General features: G+C 34.7%; 2 protein-coding genes across 2 annotated transcripts; both read left to right on the top strand.

Moving 5' to 3' along the window:
• Positions 1-2,725: 2,725 nt before the first annotated feature.
• Positions 2,726-10,858, top strand: LOC132110703 (disintegrin and metalloproteinase domain-containing protein 8-like). Its single transcript, XM_059517538.1, has 25 exons — positions 2,726-2,820; positions 2,935-3,047; positions 3,143-3,216; positions 4,172-4,250; positions 4,337-4,413; positions 4,706-4,889; positions 5,288-5,353; positions 5,440-5,508; positions 5,616-5,785; positions 5,974-6,055; positions 6,174-6,307; positions 6,440-6,617; positions 7,302-7,391; positions 7,512-7,707; positions 7,920-7,986; positions 8,087-8,255; positions 8,390-8,467; positions 8,692-8,776; positions 8,879-8,996; positions 9,092-9,275; positions 9,386-9,421; positions 9,520-9,576; positions 9,902-9,973; positions 10,091-10,159; positions 10,324-10,858. Exons 1-25 carry the CDS (start codon positions 2,769-2,771, stop codon positions 10,366-10,368), a joined length of 2,544 nt encoding a protein of 847 aa, XP_059373521.1. The 5' UTR covers positions 2,726-2,768; the 3' UTR covers positions 10,369-10,858.
• A 379-nt stretch (positions 10,859-11,237) lies between these two features.
• spef1 (sperm flagellar 1) lies at positions 11,238-19,231 on the top strand. Its single transcript, XM_059518315.1, has 7 exons — positions 11,238-11,434; positions 11,671-11,782; positions 13,839-13,989; positions 14,112-14,154; positions 17,290-17,344; positions 17,464-17,560; positions 18,712-19,231. Exons 1-7 carry the CDS (start codon positions 11,317-11,319, stop codon positions 18,817-18,819), a joined length of 684 nt encoding a protein of 227 aa, XP_059374298.1. The 5' UTR covers positions 11,238-11,316; the 3' UTR covers positions 18,820-19,231.
• The last annotated feature ends 328 nt before the right edge of the window (positions 19,232-19,559 follow it).

Raw genomic sequence — 19,559 nt, 5'->3', positions numbered from 1 at the left:
AGAACGTAATACACAAAATAATCATATTGATTCAAGCATTTAACATTTAGGAATTAATTAAATGTCAGTAATGAACAAGACTGCACAAATGATAGCGATCACGAGGAAGGTCCGCGTACAGTAAAGTGAACACCCCATCAGTTATATTCAGGTTTATAGTGCCACCTGCTGGCGCAGTTTTGTAACTTCTTAGAGAAAATTAAGTCGTTATAACAAGCAAACGACTTTGGTTATGTCGAGATAACGAGAAAATTAAGTCGTTATAACGAGAAAACAAGAAGGAAAAAACTTATAATGCATGGCCGCTTAGAACTTCCGTATCAAAAAATTAATCTTTTACAGCAAATTTAAGGCGTTGAGTTCTGAATAAAAAAAAAAGAAAATAATTTGTTATAAACAATGGCACAAGTTACCGGTATCTTTTCGGCAATAACTTGTGGTGCCGTAGACCCCAATAGTTTTAATCCAGGTTGCAGCATTATTCAGGCTGCAGCATTATATATCAACATGCTCCAAAACCAGGCGGCAAGGAAGTCAACCGGAAGTTGAAGTCGGCCGCGAGCTGCCATCTTGTAGCAGAACTTCACTTGCGTTAGCATCCCATTGACTTTGCATTCATTTTGGCGTCACTTTGACAGCGAATAACTTTACATCTGAGGCGTTTAAAGACTCCATTTGTCCATTATTTATTTCTAAAGATACACAACAATGTATAAAGGGCTCCATTACCTTCTATGTTACATTATGGCCCTGTAGAAACAGTTTTTGTAAAAAAAAAGGCTAACGATTGCGTCATAACCACTCGACTCTCTGTCGCACAGTAGAGAAATTACCGTACAGACAGGAGGAGAAGCTCGCAGGCAATTAACTTAATATGGCGTACTGGCGTTACATTTTAAAATACTATACAAAAATAATTAATCAGAATACTTACTCCTGCTCACTCATGCCAAAGATCTCCCCTCTCAAGCTCGCCGTCTCTGCAAGATTAACGATGGCAGTTTGCACGCACAGCCACTTAGAAGATTTACCTCTGTCAGACAGGTTGCTGACGTCATCAAGCTTAGTTTGAGTTTGCGCGTCAGAAACGGAAGTGCTAAAAATCGCTAAAAATGGGCTTCACTCGTCTTAATTGAGTTCCAATGGGGTCGCTGTGTCCAAAACACGGTTTGCGATTCCGTGTCAAAACAAAAGCCCTCAAACTAAAAGCCAGTTGAGGGAACGCAGGGCGCACGATTGCATTAGAAACGTGTTATATAGTTTTGGTACAAAACAAAGTATATAATCTAATGAAAATATGTTTGTTTTATAGCCTTTCTTATACGTCTGAAAGTCAGTGGCTGGCTACACTAAATAAGAAGAAAAAAAGTTAAGAAACTAAAAGCAAAACTGTCAAAACTGCACCTGCAGAATATAACCACATGATGTCAGCAGAGTCATTATTCCAGTTATGCTTTTCATCCATCCAACCATCTTGTCACATATTAATATTAATATATTGATATATTGGCTAAAGTATTACTGACAACAAACTAACATTTGAAATGATATTATCTTACGCGATAATCACAATCAAGTGAACAACGTTTTTTTTATTGTTTCATTATTAGTGTTTCATGTCCTTGGCACTATATTAATAATTATGAATAACTAATATTCCAAGTGATTCTTTTAGTTTCCTTTTTTTCTAATCAAAATATTAAAACAAGCCTGCATTTTATCTGTAATGTTGTTTTAAATGGTAATCGTTTTATGTATTTTTTTTCCTGTGTCCTCAATTATTTTTTGTAATATCTCTTTTGCAATAACGAACAAAACTTATTTCCTCAATGACGTAATCTTCCAGGAGATGATATAATTTGTGTTTGTAAAGTGGCACAAAAATAGGTATAAGATATGCACCATGTGACATATGCTCAATTAAAATTTGAGCTATTAAAAAAATAATAATAATAATATATATATATATATATATATATATATATATATATATATATATATATATATATATATATATATAGATAGATAGATAGATAGATAGATAGATAGATAGATATTTAATTATTCAACTAAATTGTCAAAACACAATTTTAAATAGAATAGTTGATTCAATATTTTTATTAAAGTCACTTAAAAAGTTATCTATCTATAAAATAAAATGAAATGATATCAAAAGTAATTTATACATTCTGCGAAGGTTTAGCAGAGGTTTCTTGCCCCAGGCAGACATCTTACCCTGATTGTGGGCCTCTAAATAATTTTACATTTTGTTCTAAGACACCCTTATAATTTCCCTTAATATCACAGTGTCTGCATCATCATACTGTACAGGCTAACTTTCTAAATATGTTAGTTTAAAAGTAAATGCACATTCTACTTAGAGGTGTATCTTTCCCCATCTTATCCTACTATCAGTGGATTCTGTGAGGTTTTGAGGCATTCATTTGAACAGAAATACACAAGCATATTCACTTCAGTTACAGAGTTGAAAAGATACAAAAGCTACAAGCTACCATTCTGTGAGGTATATAGCCTAGAACTCGCTTATAAAAAAATACAATACAAAAGGTTTATTTAATTTTTGTGCCTCGAAAAATCCCTGACACATGTACTGGTGTATGTGACTCATTAGTGACCGGTTTGCAGCTGTTACCGGATGAGGAGGTTGTGGTCTCTTCATGCTAATTTACCGGATAACCGAGGCGGAGCTTTAACTTTCAAGTAGCCGAGTTCCCACTGAAGCCCACGAGTCCCGGAGCGATTGAACCATGAGTTACACTGGATTATTTATTTCACTGCTTTCGTTTGTTTATACATGGGGTGAGCGCCAAGAATTATGAGAATCATTTTACAACGCGAATCATGTCACAGTGCGTGATGTGTTTTTACTTTACTGATTACACATACTGATTTGTTTATTCACTGTTGCTTTAGAGAGTCTTGAGGCAGCGAGTCCAGCTTTGCCTCATGTGATGCGCTATGATGTGATCCGACTCCGACCTCAGGCACTGAACGAGCGAGCGAAGAGGAGCGCCCCTTCTCTGAAGGTCCAGTTTAGTTTTGTTAATCGAAACATTATTGGCATCTTCTGGGATGCTGGATTTGACTTTTTATTCATGCGTGCTTACTTTCACCCGTTTAGACATATCCTGAACAACTTGAATATGATTTGGCTGTAGATGGGAGGGACTTCACAATTTCTTTGCACAAAAATAGGTGAGAATGTGACTTTATAGAAATGCATAACTATTTATGCTCTAAACAATATGTGGAGCAGTGTTGGGGAAAGTTACTTTTAAAAGTAATGCCTTACAATATTGCATTACTCCCTAAAAAAGTAACTAAATATGTTACTTAGTTACTTTTTATGGAAAGTAATGTGTTACATTACTTTTGCGTTACTTTCACGTTACTTTTTAAATATGAGCAGGGCTTGATTGTTTTTAATATAAGAAGTTCTATTTATAGCAAATGTAAAAGCCCTTTCACACCAAAAAGTGTAATGAATAAACCTCAGGCTGAAGGAAAAGTAAATTCACGTCTCTACAGTACAGAACACAGGAGAAGAAGGTTCAACACTCTTCAGCAATAAAAAAAAACAATGAAGCACAATTGTTAGTTTATCTAAAGTCATTTTTTAATTATTAGTATGGTTGAACTGGATCATTAAAGGGCAGCAGCAAAGACACTGTTAATAAAATGGGAATAGATACATTTGTGTTATTTAATATATTTAGTTATTGCAGGTTTGCGTCATATTCTGAGTTTGCATTTCACTGTTTTGATTCATTTTGATGGATACTAAATCTGTTTTGTTTTTTTGTTTTTTTTTGTGAGTGGGATGAATTAATGCACATTCACATTTAGTCTAGAACTACAGTAACATCATGTTCACACAGCGCACACAACGCCTCCATACTTCCGATTTCTCCCATTATGGGAACAGGAGGCTTGTCAGTCAAAAAATGGGAATACAAAGTAACTGGCGTTACTTTTTTGAAAAAGTAACTCAGATATTTTCTTGTAAATTAAAAAGTAATGCGTTACTTTACTAGTTACTTGAAAAAAGTAATCTGATTACGTAACTCGCGTTACTTGTAATGCATTACCCCCAACACTGATGTGGAGGCCTTGTATTCATACCCAGCCCAATTAATTTTTTATTCAACAGGGAGCTTTTAGGAAAAGATTACACCCTCTCACATTATACCGAGGATGGGATTTCAGAGACAAAGTCTTCAGACAGTATTGTATGTTAAAACAGTAAAATAGCTTATTTCTGTGAATGTGAATGAATATTACTGCTTAACTGTACATATTCTGTTTTTTACTTCAGGGTCACTGCTACTATCAGGGACACGTCCATGATTTTGAAGACTCTTCAGTCAGTGTTGGACTTTGCTCTGGAATGGAGTAAGAACATTTTAATAATTTTTTTTTGTAAACTACAGACATGATTGAATGTTAAATGAATATATATATATATATATATATATATATATATATATATATATATATATATATATATATATACCCTGAGTCTGCTTTGTGTACAGTTAAAATATATTTCAGTTTAATTATTTTTTTGGATTGTGCCTTTAATTAGTTTATTTGGATAGTGTCTAATGTTTACTAAATGACCCGCAAATATTTTCCCTCCTCCACTTCTCCATCTTTTAAATATTATATCTTCTTCATCCTTCAGAGGGTTTCTGAGGGTCAAAAATCAAGTTTACTTGATTGAGCCCCTAGAAGAGTCTTTGGATGGTGACCATGCTATTTATAAGCAAGAGCATTTAAGGACCAAGCAAGGGGCCTTTGGATACATCAATGACACAGTCTATAACCTTGCTCCAAAGTCTAGTGGGCTGTATAAAGGCACAAATATGGTAATGATATTCTAATGATTCATTTCAGTTCATGTTTATTTGTATAGTGCTTTTTACAAAACATATTGTTTCAAAGCAGCTGTACAGGAGATATATTACATTGAAGAGTAGTTTGAGGTGACTATGTCAAAGTAATGTCCATACGGCAGAATCATTGCAGTTAATTAATGACATATTCAAGCAAGTATCAATCTCTTGTTGATTGGAAGCTTATTATATGAGAAATATATTTAGTCATATATTTAACCATATATTAAGTGTTGGTTTCCAACATTTCTAATTTCTCCCTATTTCATTATTAAGCAGCATGTTTAATTTGTACCTCAACAACCTCTTTATGATGTGTTTACCATTAACAGCTTTATGACAATATCTTTACTTCAATTTGTAATCTTCAGAAAAACAAGGCCCCCAGAGACGGACAGCGGATTGTTGAGATGGTTTTGGTCGTTGATCATATGGAGGTATGAATTTGGTTTAATGGAAAAAATATCTTATCCTGATGTGTTGTGTTTATACTGTTAAAATATATCTACACATTTTTCTTCAGTACAACAAGTTTGGAAGTTTTAAAAAGATTGAAGAAAGAATGATGTTGGTCGCAAATCACGTAGACAAGGTATCATACAACTTTCAACTGGTCTTAAATAATTAACAGGTTATGCATGGTGATTACAATATGATTTTCAAAATAATGTTTATAGAAATGATTTTGCTCATGTTCAGCTTTACCGGCCATTAAACATACGTGTCAGGTTGGTTGGACTCGAGATTTGGTCTCAAAGAGACATGATTGATGTCCACAGTATGCCAAATCTCACTCTGGAACGATTTTTACGATGGCGTCAGGATAGCCTGCTCAAGAGGAAGAAACATGACAATGCCCATTTTATCACGTGAGTCACTGACTGCTCATCTTAATCAGTTTCTGTGCTTTGAATGCCACATTTTAAGTCAAACTAAACACTTCCCTTTAAAATGTGTATTACTGCAAGCTTTAAAACTTTTATTTTTATTTTTTAAAATAGTACTGAACAACAAAAATTCCATTAATGCCTTAAATTCTCTCTCTCTTTTTAATCAGTGCTGTAGATTTTGAAGGATCTACAGTTGGGTTGGCTACAATGTACGCTATGTGCTCTCCATCCTCTGGTGCTGTGAATGAGGTATAATTATGAGCATATGTTTATATGAAAACGGCACAGTACTTTCCTAATGTTTGAAAGAAAGCTTTGGATGTGGTGCTTAATGTTAATGACATAAGATGTTTTCTTTTTTACAAAGGACCATAATAAAAATCCCATTGCAGTGGCTTCTACCATTGCCCATGAAATGGGACATAATCTGGGCATGTCACATGATAATCCAAACTGTGGATGCTCCTCTGACAAGGGCTGTGTTATGTCAGACACCATTGGGTGAGGCTAATTGAAAATACTTTTGATTAGAATGCATTTATGTAATGGCACAAGAGATAGGCAACTATGAAATGTTTTTTGTGGTTTACTGTTTTCACAGACCATAATTTTTTTTTAAATCTTTTCCAACAGGTATGTTTACCCTGATTCCTTCAGTACTTGCAGTCAATCATCCTTAAAAGCGTTTTTGCAGAGATATGACACCAGCTGTTTACTAGACATGCCAAATGAGGCTGAACTATATGGAGGCCCAGTTTGTGGAAACGCTTTTGTTGAAAAAGACGAGGAGTGTGACTGCGGAACTGTTGAGGTGTGACAAGTTGTTTTATAAAATTAACACAACTTTGGTTTGTCAGTTAATATATGAATAGACCTGAGAATAGACCTGTGTATTTGAGTATTTATCCACTATCGTTAAAAGTTTTGGGGTCTGTAAGAATACAATAAAAACAATAATATACTGAAATATTATTATAATTTGTTGCGAAATATTTCAATTTAAAATAACCATAATTACAATTTAAAATAAGTTTTCTATTTTATTATGTTATAAAATGTAATTTATTCCTTTGATGGCAAAGTTGAATTTTCATGGTTTCTCAATGATCATTGTACTATACTGATTTCCTGCTAAAAAAATTCTTATTATAATCAATCTTGAAAATAATTTTGCTGTTACATTTTTTTTTTGTTTTTTTTTAGAAAATGTGATACGTTTTTCAGTATTCTTTGATGAATAGAAAGTTCAAAAAGAACAGCGTTATGTCTTTATTGTTTCTTCACTTTTGATCAATTTAATGTTTCCTTGCTGAAAAAAACTATCAGTTTCTTTAAAAAAAACTTACTGATCCTAATTATAGTTTTTCAAAAACAAAACATTGGTTGCATGCCAGAATACTTCCCCCAAACTTTTGAATGGTAGTGTATTCTGGATGTGTATAGTGTATTTTTTTTTTTTTTTTTTACCACAATAATTTTTTATTTTTTATTTTAGGAATGTAACAATGCCTGCTGCAATGCCACCACCTGTCGACTTACAGAAGGTGCCCATTGTGCACATGGAGAGTGCTGCCACAATTGCCAGGTATCCGCAAAGCTTCCCACCAAGCTCCACAGGAACACCATATTTAAGTTGTTATTGGACTGTAAATACATGTAAAAGTAGATTATTGTCTTAATTTGTTTTGCTAATCCTCCCTTGTAGCTGAAACAGCCCAATAGCCTGTGCAGAAAGAGTGCTCATGACTGTGATTTGGACGAGTACTGTACAGGATTGTCAGCCTTCTGTCCGGAAGATGAATATAAGATGAATGGACTCCCTTGCAATTATAATCAGGGCTACTGTTATAATGGACAATGTCCAACACATAAGGAACACTGCAAGTTGCTGTGGGGATCAGGTACTATTCTCACTGAGCCATTGTTTTTTGTTTTTTTTTGGATGCTCTTTGATGTTTTTACAATTTAACACAAAGCCTTACAGCTTTTTTTGTTAAATTATTAATATTATTATTATTTATTTTTTTGTAAAATAAAGTTTCATATAGAAATTGAGGAAAATTATAATAATATAGTATATGACTATTTTAAAATCAATCTTTTACATGTTTAGATGCTGAAGTGGATGCTGACACTTGCTTTCATTATAATGTTATTTACAAAACCTCCAAGAGTGCTGAGTAAGTGTTAACTTAACTTTTCTTTGATGGCTGAAGACTAAAAATCGTATTATTTTGTAAATTATTTTCTAATGGCACAATTGTATTCTGAATCCTACAGGCACATGATGTGTGGAAAAATATTCTGTCATGGTGGGAATGAATTCCCCATAACCAATAGAAAATCATTAGTAAATATTCAATCAAGAACCTGCTATATGGCTGTAGATACCTCGCCCACAGATGACTTAGGGATGGTTCCAGCAGGCACCAAATGTGGCAATAATAAGGCAAGTGAATAATGAATGTATATTTCCTTGCACGAAATACAATGTGTATGAAACCTTTAATTAGTTAGTATATATATATATATGTTATGATTTATGTTATTATTATTATTATTATATATTTTTTCAATCAACAGGTGTGTTACAACAACCTTTGTCAAGACATTAGCATATACAGCTCTGAGAACTGCTCGGATAAATGCAACAATCGTGGGGTGTGTGATTTATTTTTTTATTTACATTTTCCCATTTCTTTTATGTTTCTATTTTTTTTAAAGACAAAAGCATTATTGCATGCAGTGTTTGTCATTCTGTGATTGCTTTTAAAGTCATTAAATTTTTTCATTTAGTCATTCAGATCCATTTTGAATTTGCCTTAGAGAAGGCTCATATAAAAGCATAAACACATGTAAACATATTTCTGACTTCTATTTTAAAGGTGTGTAACCACGAGAGGAAATGTCACTGTGATCCAGGATGGGCACCACCCTATTGTGATGTCCAATTCTCAGAACTTCAAAAAAGTAAACCAATTACATCCTTACCATATCTGTACTACTCCATGAAATTCAATCATTGACCATACAAAACTAATTCTGTACCATGTCAAATGTGTGCCTTTACAGTGAGAAAAGAATCTGTGATAATTGGTGTGACTGTGTCTGTAGTCGTTCTTGGATTGATCATTATTATTGGTGCACTGGTCTTTCACAAGAACAAAATAACAGAATTTAGAAAGAAAAGGTAGGATCTGTTATGCAAATGACAATCATGAACTATCAATTTCTGTTATAATTTAATTTATTGTTCTATTAATGAAGGACATTCTGTTCTAAAAGGTCTTTGAAAGACATCCACACTTCCTCAGGCCAGTGTAACCCTGCATTCCAACCAGGAAGTGCAAAGAACAGCCCCAGATGCACACAACCACGCATAAGTCAACCAACTTTCCTGGAGTCATCCACTGCTCTGGCCTGCAAACCTCTCTATTCTCCAGCTACGCCCTCTAGACAAGCACCATTGGTAAAGTCTTTAATTTAACCTTGAAAGCCCGGTTTAATTTTTGCTAACAAAAAGTCAATTTTAGGATGAAAGTCATCATCTTTCTACCACTTATTTCTTACTATGCACAGCCTCCAAAGACTGCACCACAAACTAGGACAGAACAGGTAGTTTATCTTCTCTACAAATGCATGTAATTATTTACAAATATTCTAGGCTAAAATTGTTTTAATAAAAATGAAAATGTATGTCCCTATTTTATAAGTTTCAGAAACCTTCCATCCCACCTCCTGGTATTTCCAGAAACATTCATCCTGTTCAGGTGAGGCCCAGAATGTCTTACTATTAACTACCATTCAAAAGTTTGGGGTCATTAAGTTGTTTTACATTTTAATAATATTTCATAATATTACTGTTTTTTGCTGTATTTTTTTATTAAATAAATTAAGCCTATGTTAAATATAAGAGACTACAAAATGTACCCACCCCAAACTTCTGAACTATAGTGTAAATAGTAATATTGTAATATTAGTAATATTGGTTACTTTTATTGACTTTAAGCTCTTTACAAATGTAACATAAAACAGTTGACGTGAAAATGCAGTGAGACTAAAGAGCATTAGGTCATGTCTAAAACTGTGTTTCAGGTAAAACCGCTACCTCCACCAACGAAACCTCTTCCTCCATCAAGACCATTACCACCACTGGCATATAAACCTGTAAGAGGCCATTTTTCAACATTTATGCTTGAATAATTAAGTCAACAAAAAGCTCCCCATCCTACTGACACAAAATGAGTTCAATACTATTAACCGCTCTTTGTTTTGTTCTGATAGGAGTCAAAAGCACCTCCAGTGCCTCCTGTGAAACCCACTGGGATGCAGCCAGCATTCAGTCCACCTCAGGTGTTGTAATGTTTTTCTGCTTTGCATTTAGCAGTTCACATATAAACTAAAAAAAACAATTTTCAATTATCTGAAAAATTGGATTGTTAATGCTGATTTATTTATTTATTCTAGCTGTATAAATGAATGTTAGTGTTTTAAAAGCTCTTTTGTGTTCACTGTAGGTTATCCAGAAAGTTGCACTGAAACCTCCTGTCAGGCCCAGATGATCTGGAACAATATGACTTTCTCCGAATCATTGGGAGCTTCATAAGGACCTTGATATACAAAACATGGACCGCAGTTTATGAGCTGAATGAAGCTTGATGTTTTTTGTAAAATCTCTCTGAATAATAAAATGAAGTTAGGGAAATGGTAAAATGGAATGAAAAATGTGTACTGTCGAAATCGCTTTACACTGTTGGTACGGCTTATTTGTAATCTCTTTTATTGTATTTTGGCTTTCTTTTTCTTTCTATTTAAAAAAAATTATTTGCCACCGTTTACAGTCAGTTAAGATTGTGTCTCTATGCAAGTCTACAGAGTTTCTCCTTCATATTGCTGCCTAAGGGTCTCTGAAATAGAACATGTTTTTTTCCCAGTGCATTATGGTGCATTCAGTCCTGTTTCTGGAGCTGTTCTGTGTTTGCAATTTTATATCTTGTAATTGGGACTTTATTATTTCATTATTTTGTGTAGAATTTCTTGTTATTTACTTTATGTCATATACCTTTTCTGAAGCATAATCCGTCCTTACTTTAGTGATTTGCTTAAGGTCGCATTTTCCCTTATTTATAAGTGTCCTAAACCTTTTTTTTTTCTTTTGTGATGCTTGTGGTTTTTGCACTCAGACAAAGGCAAACATTCGCTGTTTTTTTTGCCCAGCTAATATTTAAAATCCAAACGTGCAATGATCTCAGCTGGTCTGACTTTACTATTTAAATATGAGAATGTTTTTATTTGTGTACTATAATAAAGTTTTTGACATTACTCTTTTAATCAGTTTATTTGGTTCGTTTCCAAACATTTGAAATCGCCTTCGCACGTGTAACGACATGACCTCTACAGCGTCCTGTATTTTCGTTGCCTAGTTACGATTCAAACAACCATACTACTAATACCTGTACCTCTGAGATAACGTTAGTTGCGGGTTTTAGTCACGCAGAACCTTGATTAAAATGATGGACGGGCTTAAACAATTAGAAGAAGAAGCTTTGCAAGACCTCTACGCCTGGATAGACAAGATACCGCTCTCCAGACCCAAACGGAATATTACAAGAGATTTTAGCGATGGAGGTATTTCATTCCTTCAAGAAACAAATTAAACCCGCTAACCTAGCTAATTAACTATGTATGATGCTTGTTGACATTTTAAGAAGTGTTGCCTTGCATTTGACTAGATAAATATTTCTAGAATAGATTAAAGGAATATAATAAGAATACTTGTTTTACTTATAACAATTTAATTAGCTATATAGTATTTTACTCAGTTCAGTATTGTCAGTGAGTATTTGAACGGTTTCCATAAGCAGTTATGGCCGCAGAGGTAGTGAAGCATTTCTTCCCTAAACTGGTGGATCTGCACAACTACACGGCCGCGCATTCCACGCAACAGAAGCTGAGTAACTGGAGCACCTTGAACAGGCAAGTATATTTATTTGTTCTCCACGCAGACAGTAATGCAAACACCGCATTGCTTATCAGACCCCTGAGTGTCGCTTGACACATTCCCTGGAGGATTGCAGGAATTTGACATGACACCTCAGCAACAACACTGGGATCTCCGGTTGAACTTTTAACACTGGCTGGGTCTAAAAGTGAGTTGCCTACCTAGACAGCACATCTGGGCACCATATGTAGAGCTAGAGGGGGAATAGACAGCAGTTTTCCTATTAAGTGTGGAGTGCTTTTTAAGATAGATGGATGCACTTTATTGGACTTCAAAATCTCGACACCTGTTCACTGCCATTATAAAGATTGGAAGAGCCGCCTTAGTCAAATAATTGATACTGTAAAGATGAACATCCTTCCGCGTTATCTTTATTTATTTCAAGAAATTTCTTCAAAACAATGGTCCGAATTGGATAAGATAATTTCCAGATATATTTGGCAAGGGAAAAAACCCAGGATTGAATTTAAAACATTACAGCTCCCAACAGAGGAAGGTGGTATGGCATTGCCTCATTTTAGGAACTATTTTTATTCAGCCCAAAGTAAACCTTTAATTAACATATGTAATCCAAAATATCATGCTAGGTGAAAAGATATTGAACTTTCAATAATAAATGACCCCTCAATTCAGGCACTATTAACACATAAATACTTGGGAAGATTTATAGATAAGGTGCAAAATCCATGGATTAAAGCACAGTTAAAAAATTGTAATATGATAAGAGAAGAATATAAACTGAACCACAAACTACAAATAATTCAATGGTGTGCTTATGATCCTGAATTCAAACCTAATAGAATGGATCATAGATTCAAGTCTTGGATCTCAAAGGGAATAACAACATTCTATTACCTTACAGAAAAGGGACACCTAAAAGATTTTGAAAACTTAAAGAAAGAACATTGCCTTGAGAAATCAGATTTTTAAAGATACCTCCAAATACGTAGTCATTTTGAACATAATATAAAAAATAAAACAGACTTAGATGACCCAATATTGAGAATATTCATGGGTGCCTACCAGAACGATTTAAATAAGGGTGTTATATCTAGATTTTATAAAGGCCTCAGAACAAAAATATATAATTCCACAGAGCAAAGCACATATTGAAGGGGGACACACCAAATGTTGGAGACAGTGTGGGATTCAGGAAGCCAATCACTGGCACATATTCTGGGAGTGCCCAGTGATAAAACCTTTCTGGGCAGAGCTTCATAAAGCATTAGAAAACATTCTTAACACTACCATTCCCTTACACTTTTCCACAATGTTTTTAGGAAATGTGGATTTAAAGGCAAGACGGCAGGATGAATATCTATTTGGCATTTTAACATCTGGTTAAAAAGCATTAACAAGATGTTGGTTGCTTCCTGAACCCCCCACAATACGAGAGTGGATGGACATAGTAAATTATATATATGTTATGGAAAGAATCACTTTTTCCCTCCGTCTTCAGAAAAATATGTTCACTAAATTCTGGTCCAAGTGGGTGGAATATGTAAGGCCGTTACGACCAGACTTTGTGGAGGTATAGAGCAAATGACTCTTTCCTTGGGAATGAAGAATGTCATTGTAATCTTCCCTGTAACTCTTCCCTATTACAAATTGGAAACTATAGAGTGATTTCTTCCATAGTCTCTACCATGGACTAAGAACCCATAATTAACACCCTCAACATATAGTTGGAACATTTAGTATACATTTGCCCTCACCCAAGTTGTAAAACTTTTGTTATTATTGTTATTATTTTATATTATGTTTTTGTATGTGTAATTTTGTTTGTTTTTTATATGTTTTAGTTTACTGTTGTATTATGTTAAAAGAGACAATTGAACAGTAGGAAAATGCAACTACTTCTGACTTGAAATAAATTATGTTTATGTTGCTGCACCAAAATAAATAATAATAATACAAAAATTTAAAAAAGATTGGAAGACCCAGGACATTTTTTTTATGTTACTCAGATTCCTGTCTTTTATGTTTGTCTAGAATTGGACAACACACAACTCCTTCATGTTCTAATTTCAGAAAAGTTTTCTCTAAGCTAAATTTCCATGTACCCGAGGAGACGATGAAAAAAATTGTGGTCAGCACAGCGGGCTGCATCGAACCAGTCCTTTGCTCTCTGAGAGAGAAGATAGAGGAAAAACAAGCAGGAAAACAATTAGATGGCACTCAGGTGGGTCTGTGTGTGTATTTGCATTTGCATTGCTACAGGATCTTTCTTTTGAAACCACTTCCTCTTTCGTTATAATGGTTAAATGAACAGTAGTCTAACCCTGACTTAATCTTTTTTTATAGGACTTGGAATATTACAGTACTATAAATGGACAACCCAGATCAGGTAAATACTGTAAAACATAAATGTGGATTTAGCTTCCCATTGTATATAAGCTACAATAGGGCAATGAAGGTCATCTTTAATGAGGCCTCGGCCCAGTAGCGGCTGGGGGAGAGCCTGGTGAAGACCCACTGGGCTGTGGTCTGCTTGAGAAGCAGGTGCACTGACTCTGGCTTTGAGTCTAGGTTTATTAAAGGGATAGTTCACCCAAAAATGAAATAACTCCATGATTTACTCATACTCAAGAAATCCTAAGAGTATATGACTTTCCTTTCTTCTGTCAGACAAATACAATCGTATTTATATAAAAAAAAAAAAGTGTTGAGCGAGTGGTGTTCCAGTGGATGACGTAGGCGTAAACTCTGGTGAGAAGTGAACACGGAAGTGCAGTGAAAGAGCAAAACAAAACACTGATCACATATTAGAAGTACAAAATAAGGATTTGTAAAGAAAAAATGTCAGATGATTTCAATATAACCCAAGAGGAGACTGGTTTTCCTTTGCTTTAAACAAAACTTGGTTCTCGTGAGACTATGATATTCTCACTGGAGCTTATGCTACGCCTATGTTATCTGCTTGAATGCCTCTTTCTTGTATGCGTTTACGACAGTTAGCGGAGGCTAGAAATTGTGGTTTATAAAGTTTTAAATATGGATATTTTTCTCAAACAAATCCATCGATTCACTTCAGAAGGCCTTTATTAATGCCCCTGAGCCGTGTGGAGTACTTTTTATGATGGATGGATGCACTTTATTGGACTTAAAAATCTCAAAATCCATTCAATACCATTATAAAGCTTGGAAGATCCAGGACATTTTTTTATATAACTCTGATTGTTAGTAAATTATGACAGTTTTTTGGGGGGGTAAACTGTCTCTTTCAGCTTGTGCGTTTTCTTTTTAAAATGTCATTTTAAAATGAAAACGGTCCTCATCTACACTTGCGTTTTCACTGCGTTTCAGAAACGATCTCAGTCCACACAACCAAAAAAACTCATGTCACGTGACTATTCATGCAGATGCAACAATGAGCATGATGTTATTATTTACACGATCATCAATGATACGCAGAGTGAATGTTCAGTTCAAAAATATCAGTTTTGGTCCGTTTACACTGAAACGCAACCCCAGAGTTTTCAAACTAAAAAGGGGTCTGCAGCGTTTTGGAAAGTCTCCGTTTTCGAGGGTCGAAATCACCGGAGTAGTGTAAACAACATGCATAACTGTAGCAAACGTAATAACTGTAGCAAACGTTTTGTGCACAAAAATCCACTAGTGTAAACATAGCCTTTGGCATGTACAGTAGACCAAACACAAAGATCTACATCATTACTGGTACAAAACTGACACAATTGACACATCATCTTTACACAGGAAGGAAATGAATCAATCTAATTTTGAACAGCTTTTTTTTACATACTCAAAATGATTCACAGTGCTAGCTTCAATAACTACCCACACAAATGAAATCAGAAGAAGAAGACAGTGGCCAGGTAGCAGAATTCCCACAGCATAACAACTGTTGTCTGTCAAGGGTGAAGATATAAACTGTAGATTTGTGCTGGCTGTCTCCTCATATGAATTTTATGGTGATTCTTGTTAATGCTAGTAAGAATGGTAATATAATTAAACTGCCTAATCAGCTCATCAGCTGTATCTGAATACTTGGAAATGTGACATCATTAGATTTTAAGGAAGCTTAGTATTCATGAGAATACTGTGGTCAAAGATAGTCTGATTGTCACAGTACTCAGAAAACACTGCCCTTGCCTTAATAACTGTAATCTAAAATAGCAAATTAAGTGTTGCAAGTACAAAGGATGCCCTTTTATGTACAAAGAGGATGAGTTTCCTTTGTGTGTTCTGATGGTCATTTGATGGTTATTTGAGGTTTTGTGTCAGACCTTCTGGTTAGTTCCATGCAAAAGCAACATTCCTGTCATCATTTACTCACTTTATATGCAATATGATTTTATTTCTTCTCGGGGATACAAAAGAAAATATTTTGAAGAATGTTTCAACTGCTTTTGCTCATACAATGAACAAAACCCCAATGGATCGCACAAAATTTCATTGTTTGGACAAAAAAAAATGCACACTAAAAATCAATGGCTTCATCCAAAAGCTAAGGCAGCTGACTTTTTACCTTGATGCCTTATCAGGCTATGACATTGCTTGCAATGTTTGCGCATAAAGGTACCTCCTGAAAAAGAACTCTTTACCACCAACCACCATTTTGTGTGCTTCTGTTAAAATTTTAGCTTGAACTGTTTTTCTCTATGCATATTAAAATAGACTTACAAAAGCTGTGTTTGGAAATAAGGCAAATGCACTGCATTTTCAGCACTCTTAACATTACATAGAAGGGGTCCAGATAGGTCAACTCTCCATTTCCCATACCTCACCATCATGGCATCTTAATTGTGACATCATTTGGTTTCAGGTCCAACTCCCTCTTTTCATGATAGAAAAGGTCCTGCGTCCATCAACTCCATTCACCAGATAGCCCTTATCACTTCCAACAGAAAACAGAAGCAAACAGTAGATTATTGAGTCTGTTATGAGACTAGAGAGGCTAGATGGTTTCTGATATATCATATTATCAAAGTGCAGAGCATTTCTATTGAGGAAACAGGAGTCCTGTGCTTTTTACTTTTATTTTTCCTGTAGGTGATGTTAAATTTTAACTTGTTATTTTATGTGTTAATGGGATGTTTATAAGGTGAAGCACAGCTGGTGTTGATGATTCAGAGCTCAGAGCCAAATAAAACACTCGCGCTCCGTAGTCACAGTCTGGTGCCGTCAATGTTCTTTTTGACCTTATTGTGTTTAATGGGTTCAAATGGAGTCTAATTAGTTTAGCCTTCCTGGCTAAGCAATTCTCATGAGCTTAAACATCTTAAAGTATGGGGGAGTACCACTTAGCTAGAGGAAATTGATTCAGGGTATCGTGAGGGTAAAGTCTCAGTGCCCGAACTTAGCCTGGAGGGATCCTGAATGCACTGTCGCTGTTGCCTAAGACACATTTGTACATTAGCATGTTTACCTTTCTGTGAAAGCCATTTGTTTGAAAAGTATTACAATATATATATTTTTAAATCTCTTAATCCCTTTCTCTGTTTGCCCAAATTTCTGATAGTTATTGAGGCCACTCATACCAATCCAGCCACTGTGAAGAAGATAGGCAATGTAAGGTACAGAGTGATGAATTGTGATGTGAAAAGGACTTTCTGAGGTTCATGAAGTCTTTCATGTAGGCCTATGGGAAAAATATACATTTGTAATGGACTTGTGTTTTGGAAATCTTGTGTAGTCCTGCTGCAGCCTTGGGACCAAATGTGGATCCAGCTGTCCGTTTGCTCTTGGAGGAAAAGGAGCAAGCCATTTTGGCTTTACAGGAGACTGTTGAGGTAAGGTTTTGATGCTAAAATACTTTTTCCTTTTCCAGTTTAATATGCAGAGACAAATTTATTGGTTGAGTTCCCAGAAAGTGTAAGCACGGTTGCTATCTGAGGTTTTCAGCATTGCAATGCAAACAGTATTCAGTCATTATTTTTACAATTTCAAAACACTGCACCTTTAAAGTTGGCATGAAATTAAATCTTCTGTTTTCTAAATGTATGTTATTTATCTTATTGTGAACAATTCTTCAATGCATGTTATTTTGTGTTATTTTGTAACAATACAAAAGTACTATTATTTTGTAGTAAAACAAAATATCAACACTCAAATATTTTTTGTGAAACGTGATGTATGCCGGATATTTCCAATCATTTAGTCCATTTAGAGTAAATCTCCTGCAAGCTTGCAGGACATCAACAACAATCAATAGTACCATGTCCCCATCCTACATCTTTTTTTCTTATAATGTGTTACACTCAGATGTACATCACAATACAGAACAAACGCTCTGATGATTCTTCTGTTTAATTGCGACTGTAATGTGCATAAGAATTAGTATAAATTAATTCCAATTTTTTTTCTTTTGTGTGAGATCTTTTAAAAATGCAGATGTTTTTTAAAAATGTGATTGTGAATGTGCTTAGCACCTTTAGCATACAATGCCAGCTGGTGAGAGATGCATTTGTGTCGCAAAAGGAAATTGGTCTTCCTGTGCTTTTCTTTCGGCAAATGGTCAAGGGTTGCAGGTCACATTCTCTGACATGTTTCCTGTTACTGTTGCAAATGTGGTTAAAAAATTGCAAGGTTGTCAAATGAGTCACTGTGAGTTCAGCAGCTGTGATATTTGTCACTTGATGGTCAGTAAAACAATTTTAAGGTTCCAGTAATACATTTAGACGCTTGAAGATTAATCATTTGAACAGTTTGCATTTCAATTCAAAGAAAAAGATATTCAGAAACTGGTCTATTTTAACTGGTCTGCATCAAATAGTCCTCAAAGTTTCTATGGCAGGAAATGCTACAGGATGATTATGACAGAAAACTTTATTTTGTTATTTTGTGCCACTGTAAAGCACTTGGTTTGCATGTATTATATCATAAACTTAAAACCGCTGTTGAATATCACATATCACATACAGTAAATGTTTTACTTTTACAGATTTTACAGATTAAGATAGACCGATTGGAGCATCTTGTGCATCTTAAGGATCTACGCATCGAGGACTTGACAAAGCACTTAGAGCGATATAAGGCACATAACTCATGATCTCATTATTAAAATACAGAGCCATCATCAGGAATTTTATTTCAGGAAGTACATACTATATGCTCTTAAGAAGCTTAATAAACTCTTACAGAGAGCTGGTCTATTGTCCATATGAAATCATCTAATTTTCTTCACCTGTTTTCTGACCTGTGATTGTTGGCACTCTGAATAGAAGCACTGATGCCAATAATATATTATATCAGCTGAGACCATCTACAACAGTTTATGCCTTACACTGGAGCCCACCAGACTTTGGCATTAAAGTCTTTATTCCTGGGGACATTTCATCATTTCTGCGTATGGTTTAGTTTACTCCGAACAGTAAATGCAATTACTGTGATAGTGTTTTCATTTCATGTAGAATTATTGAACATTATATGTAATCACTTCGATTTTTTTTTTTATCTTAGAACTTAATTTAAAAAAAATAATAATTTAGTCTTCACTGTATTTTTTTATTTTGCTGAGCATTCTACATTGTTCATAAGTCATCTGACTTTATTAGGTGTCATAAGAATAAGATTTCATAAGAAAAGTATTGTGATCTGCCATGTTTGGGGTTGATGTTAGACTGAAAGTAGAGTTTGCATTTAAATAGAATTCATTCTGATGTCAGCGTGGAAACTGACTCATTCTGACAAAATTGTTGATGTCAAGTCGTAAACTTGCATATGCATGTCAGATTGTGTTGCTGACACAATATATCTTTTTTAGACACAATTTATCTATAGATATTTTTT

Source organism: Carassius carassius, chromosome 30 (genome assembly GCF_963082965.1).
Source record: "Carassius carassius chromosome 30, fCarCar2.1, whole genome shotgun sequence".
Lineage (NCBI taxonomy): Eukaryota > Metazoa > Chordata > Actinopteri > Cypriniformes > Cyprinidae > Carassius > Carassius carassius.
Note: the sequence above shows the minus strand (reverse complement) of the source record. Positions and strands in the feature narration are given on the sequence as shown.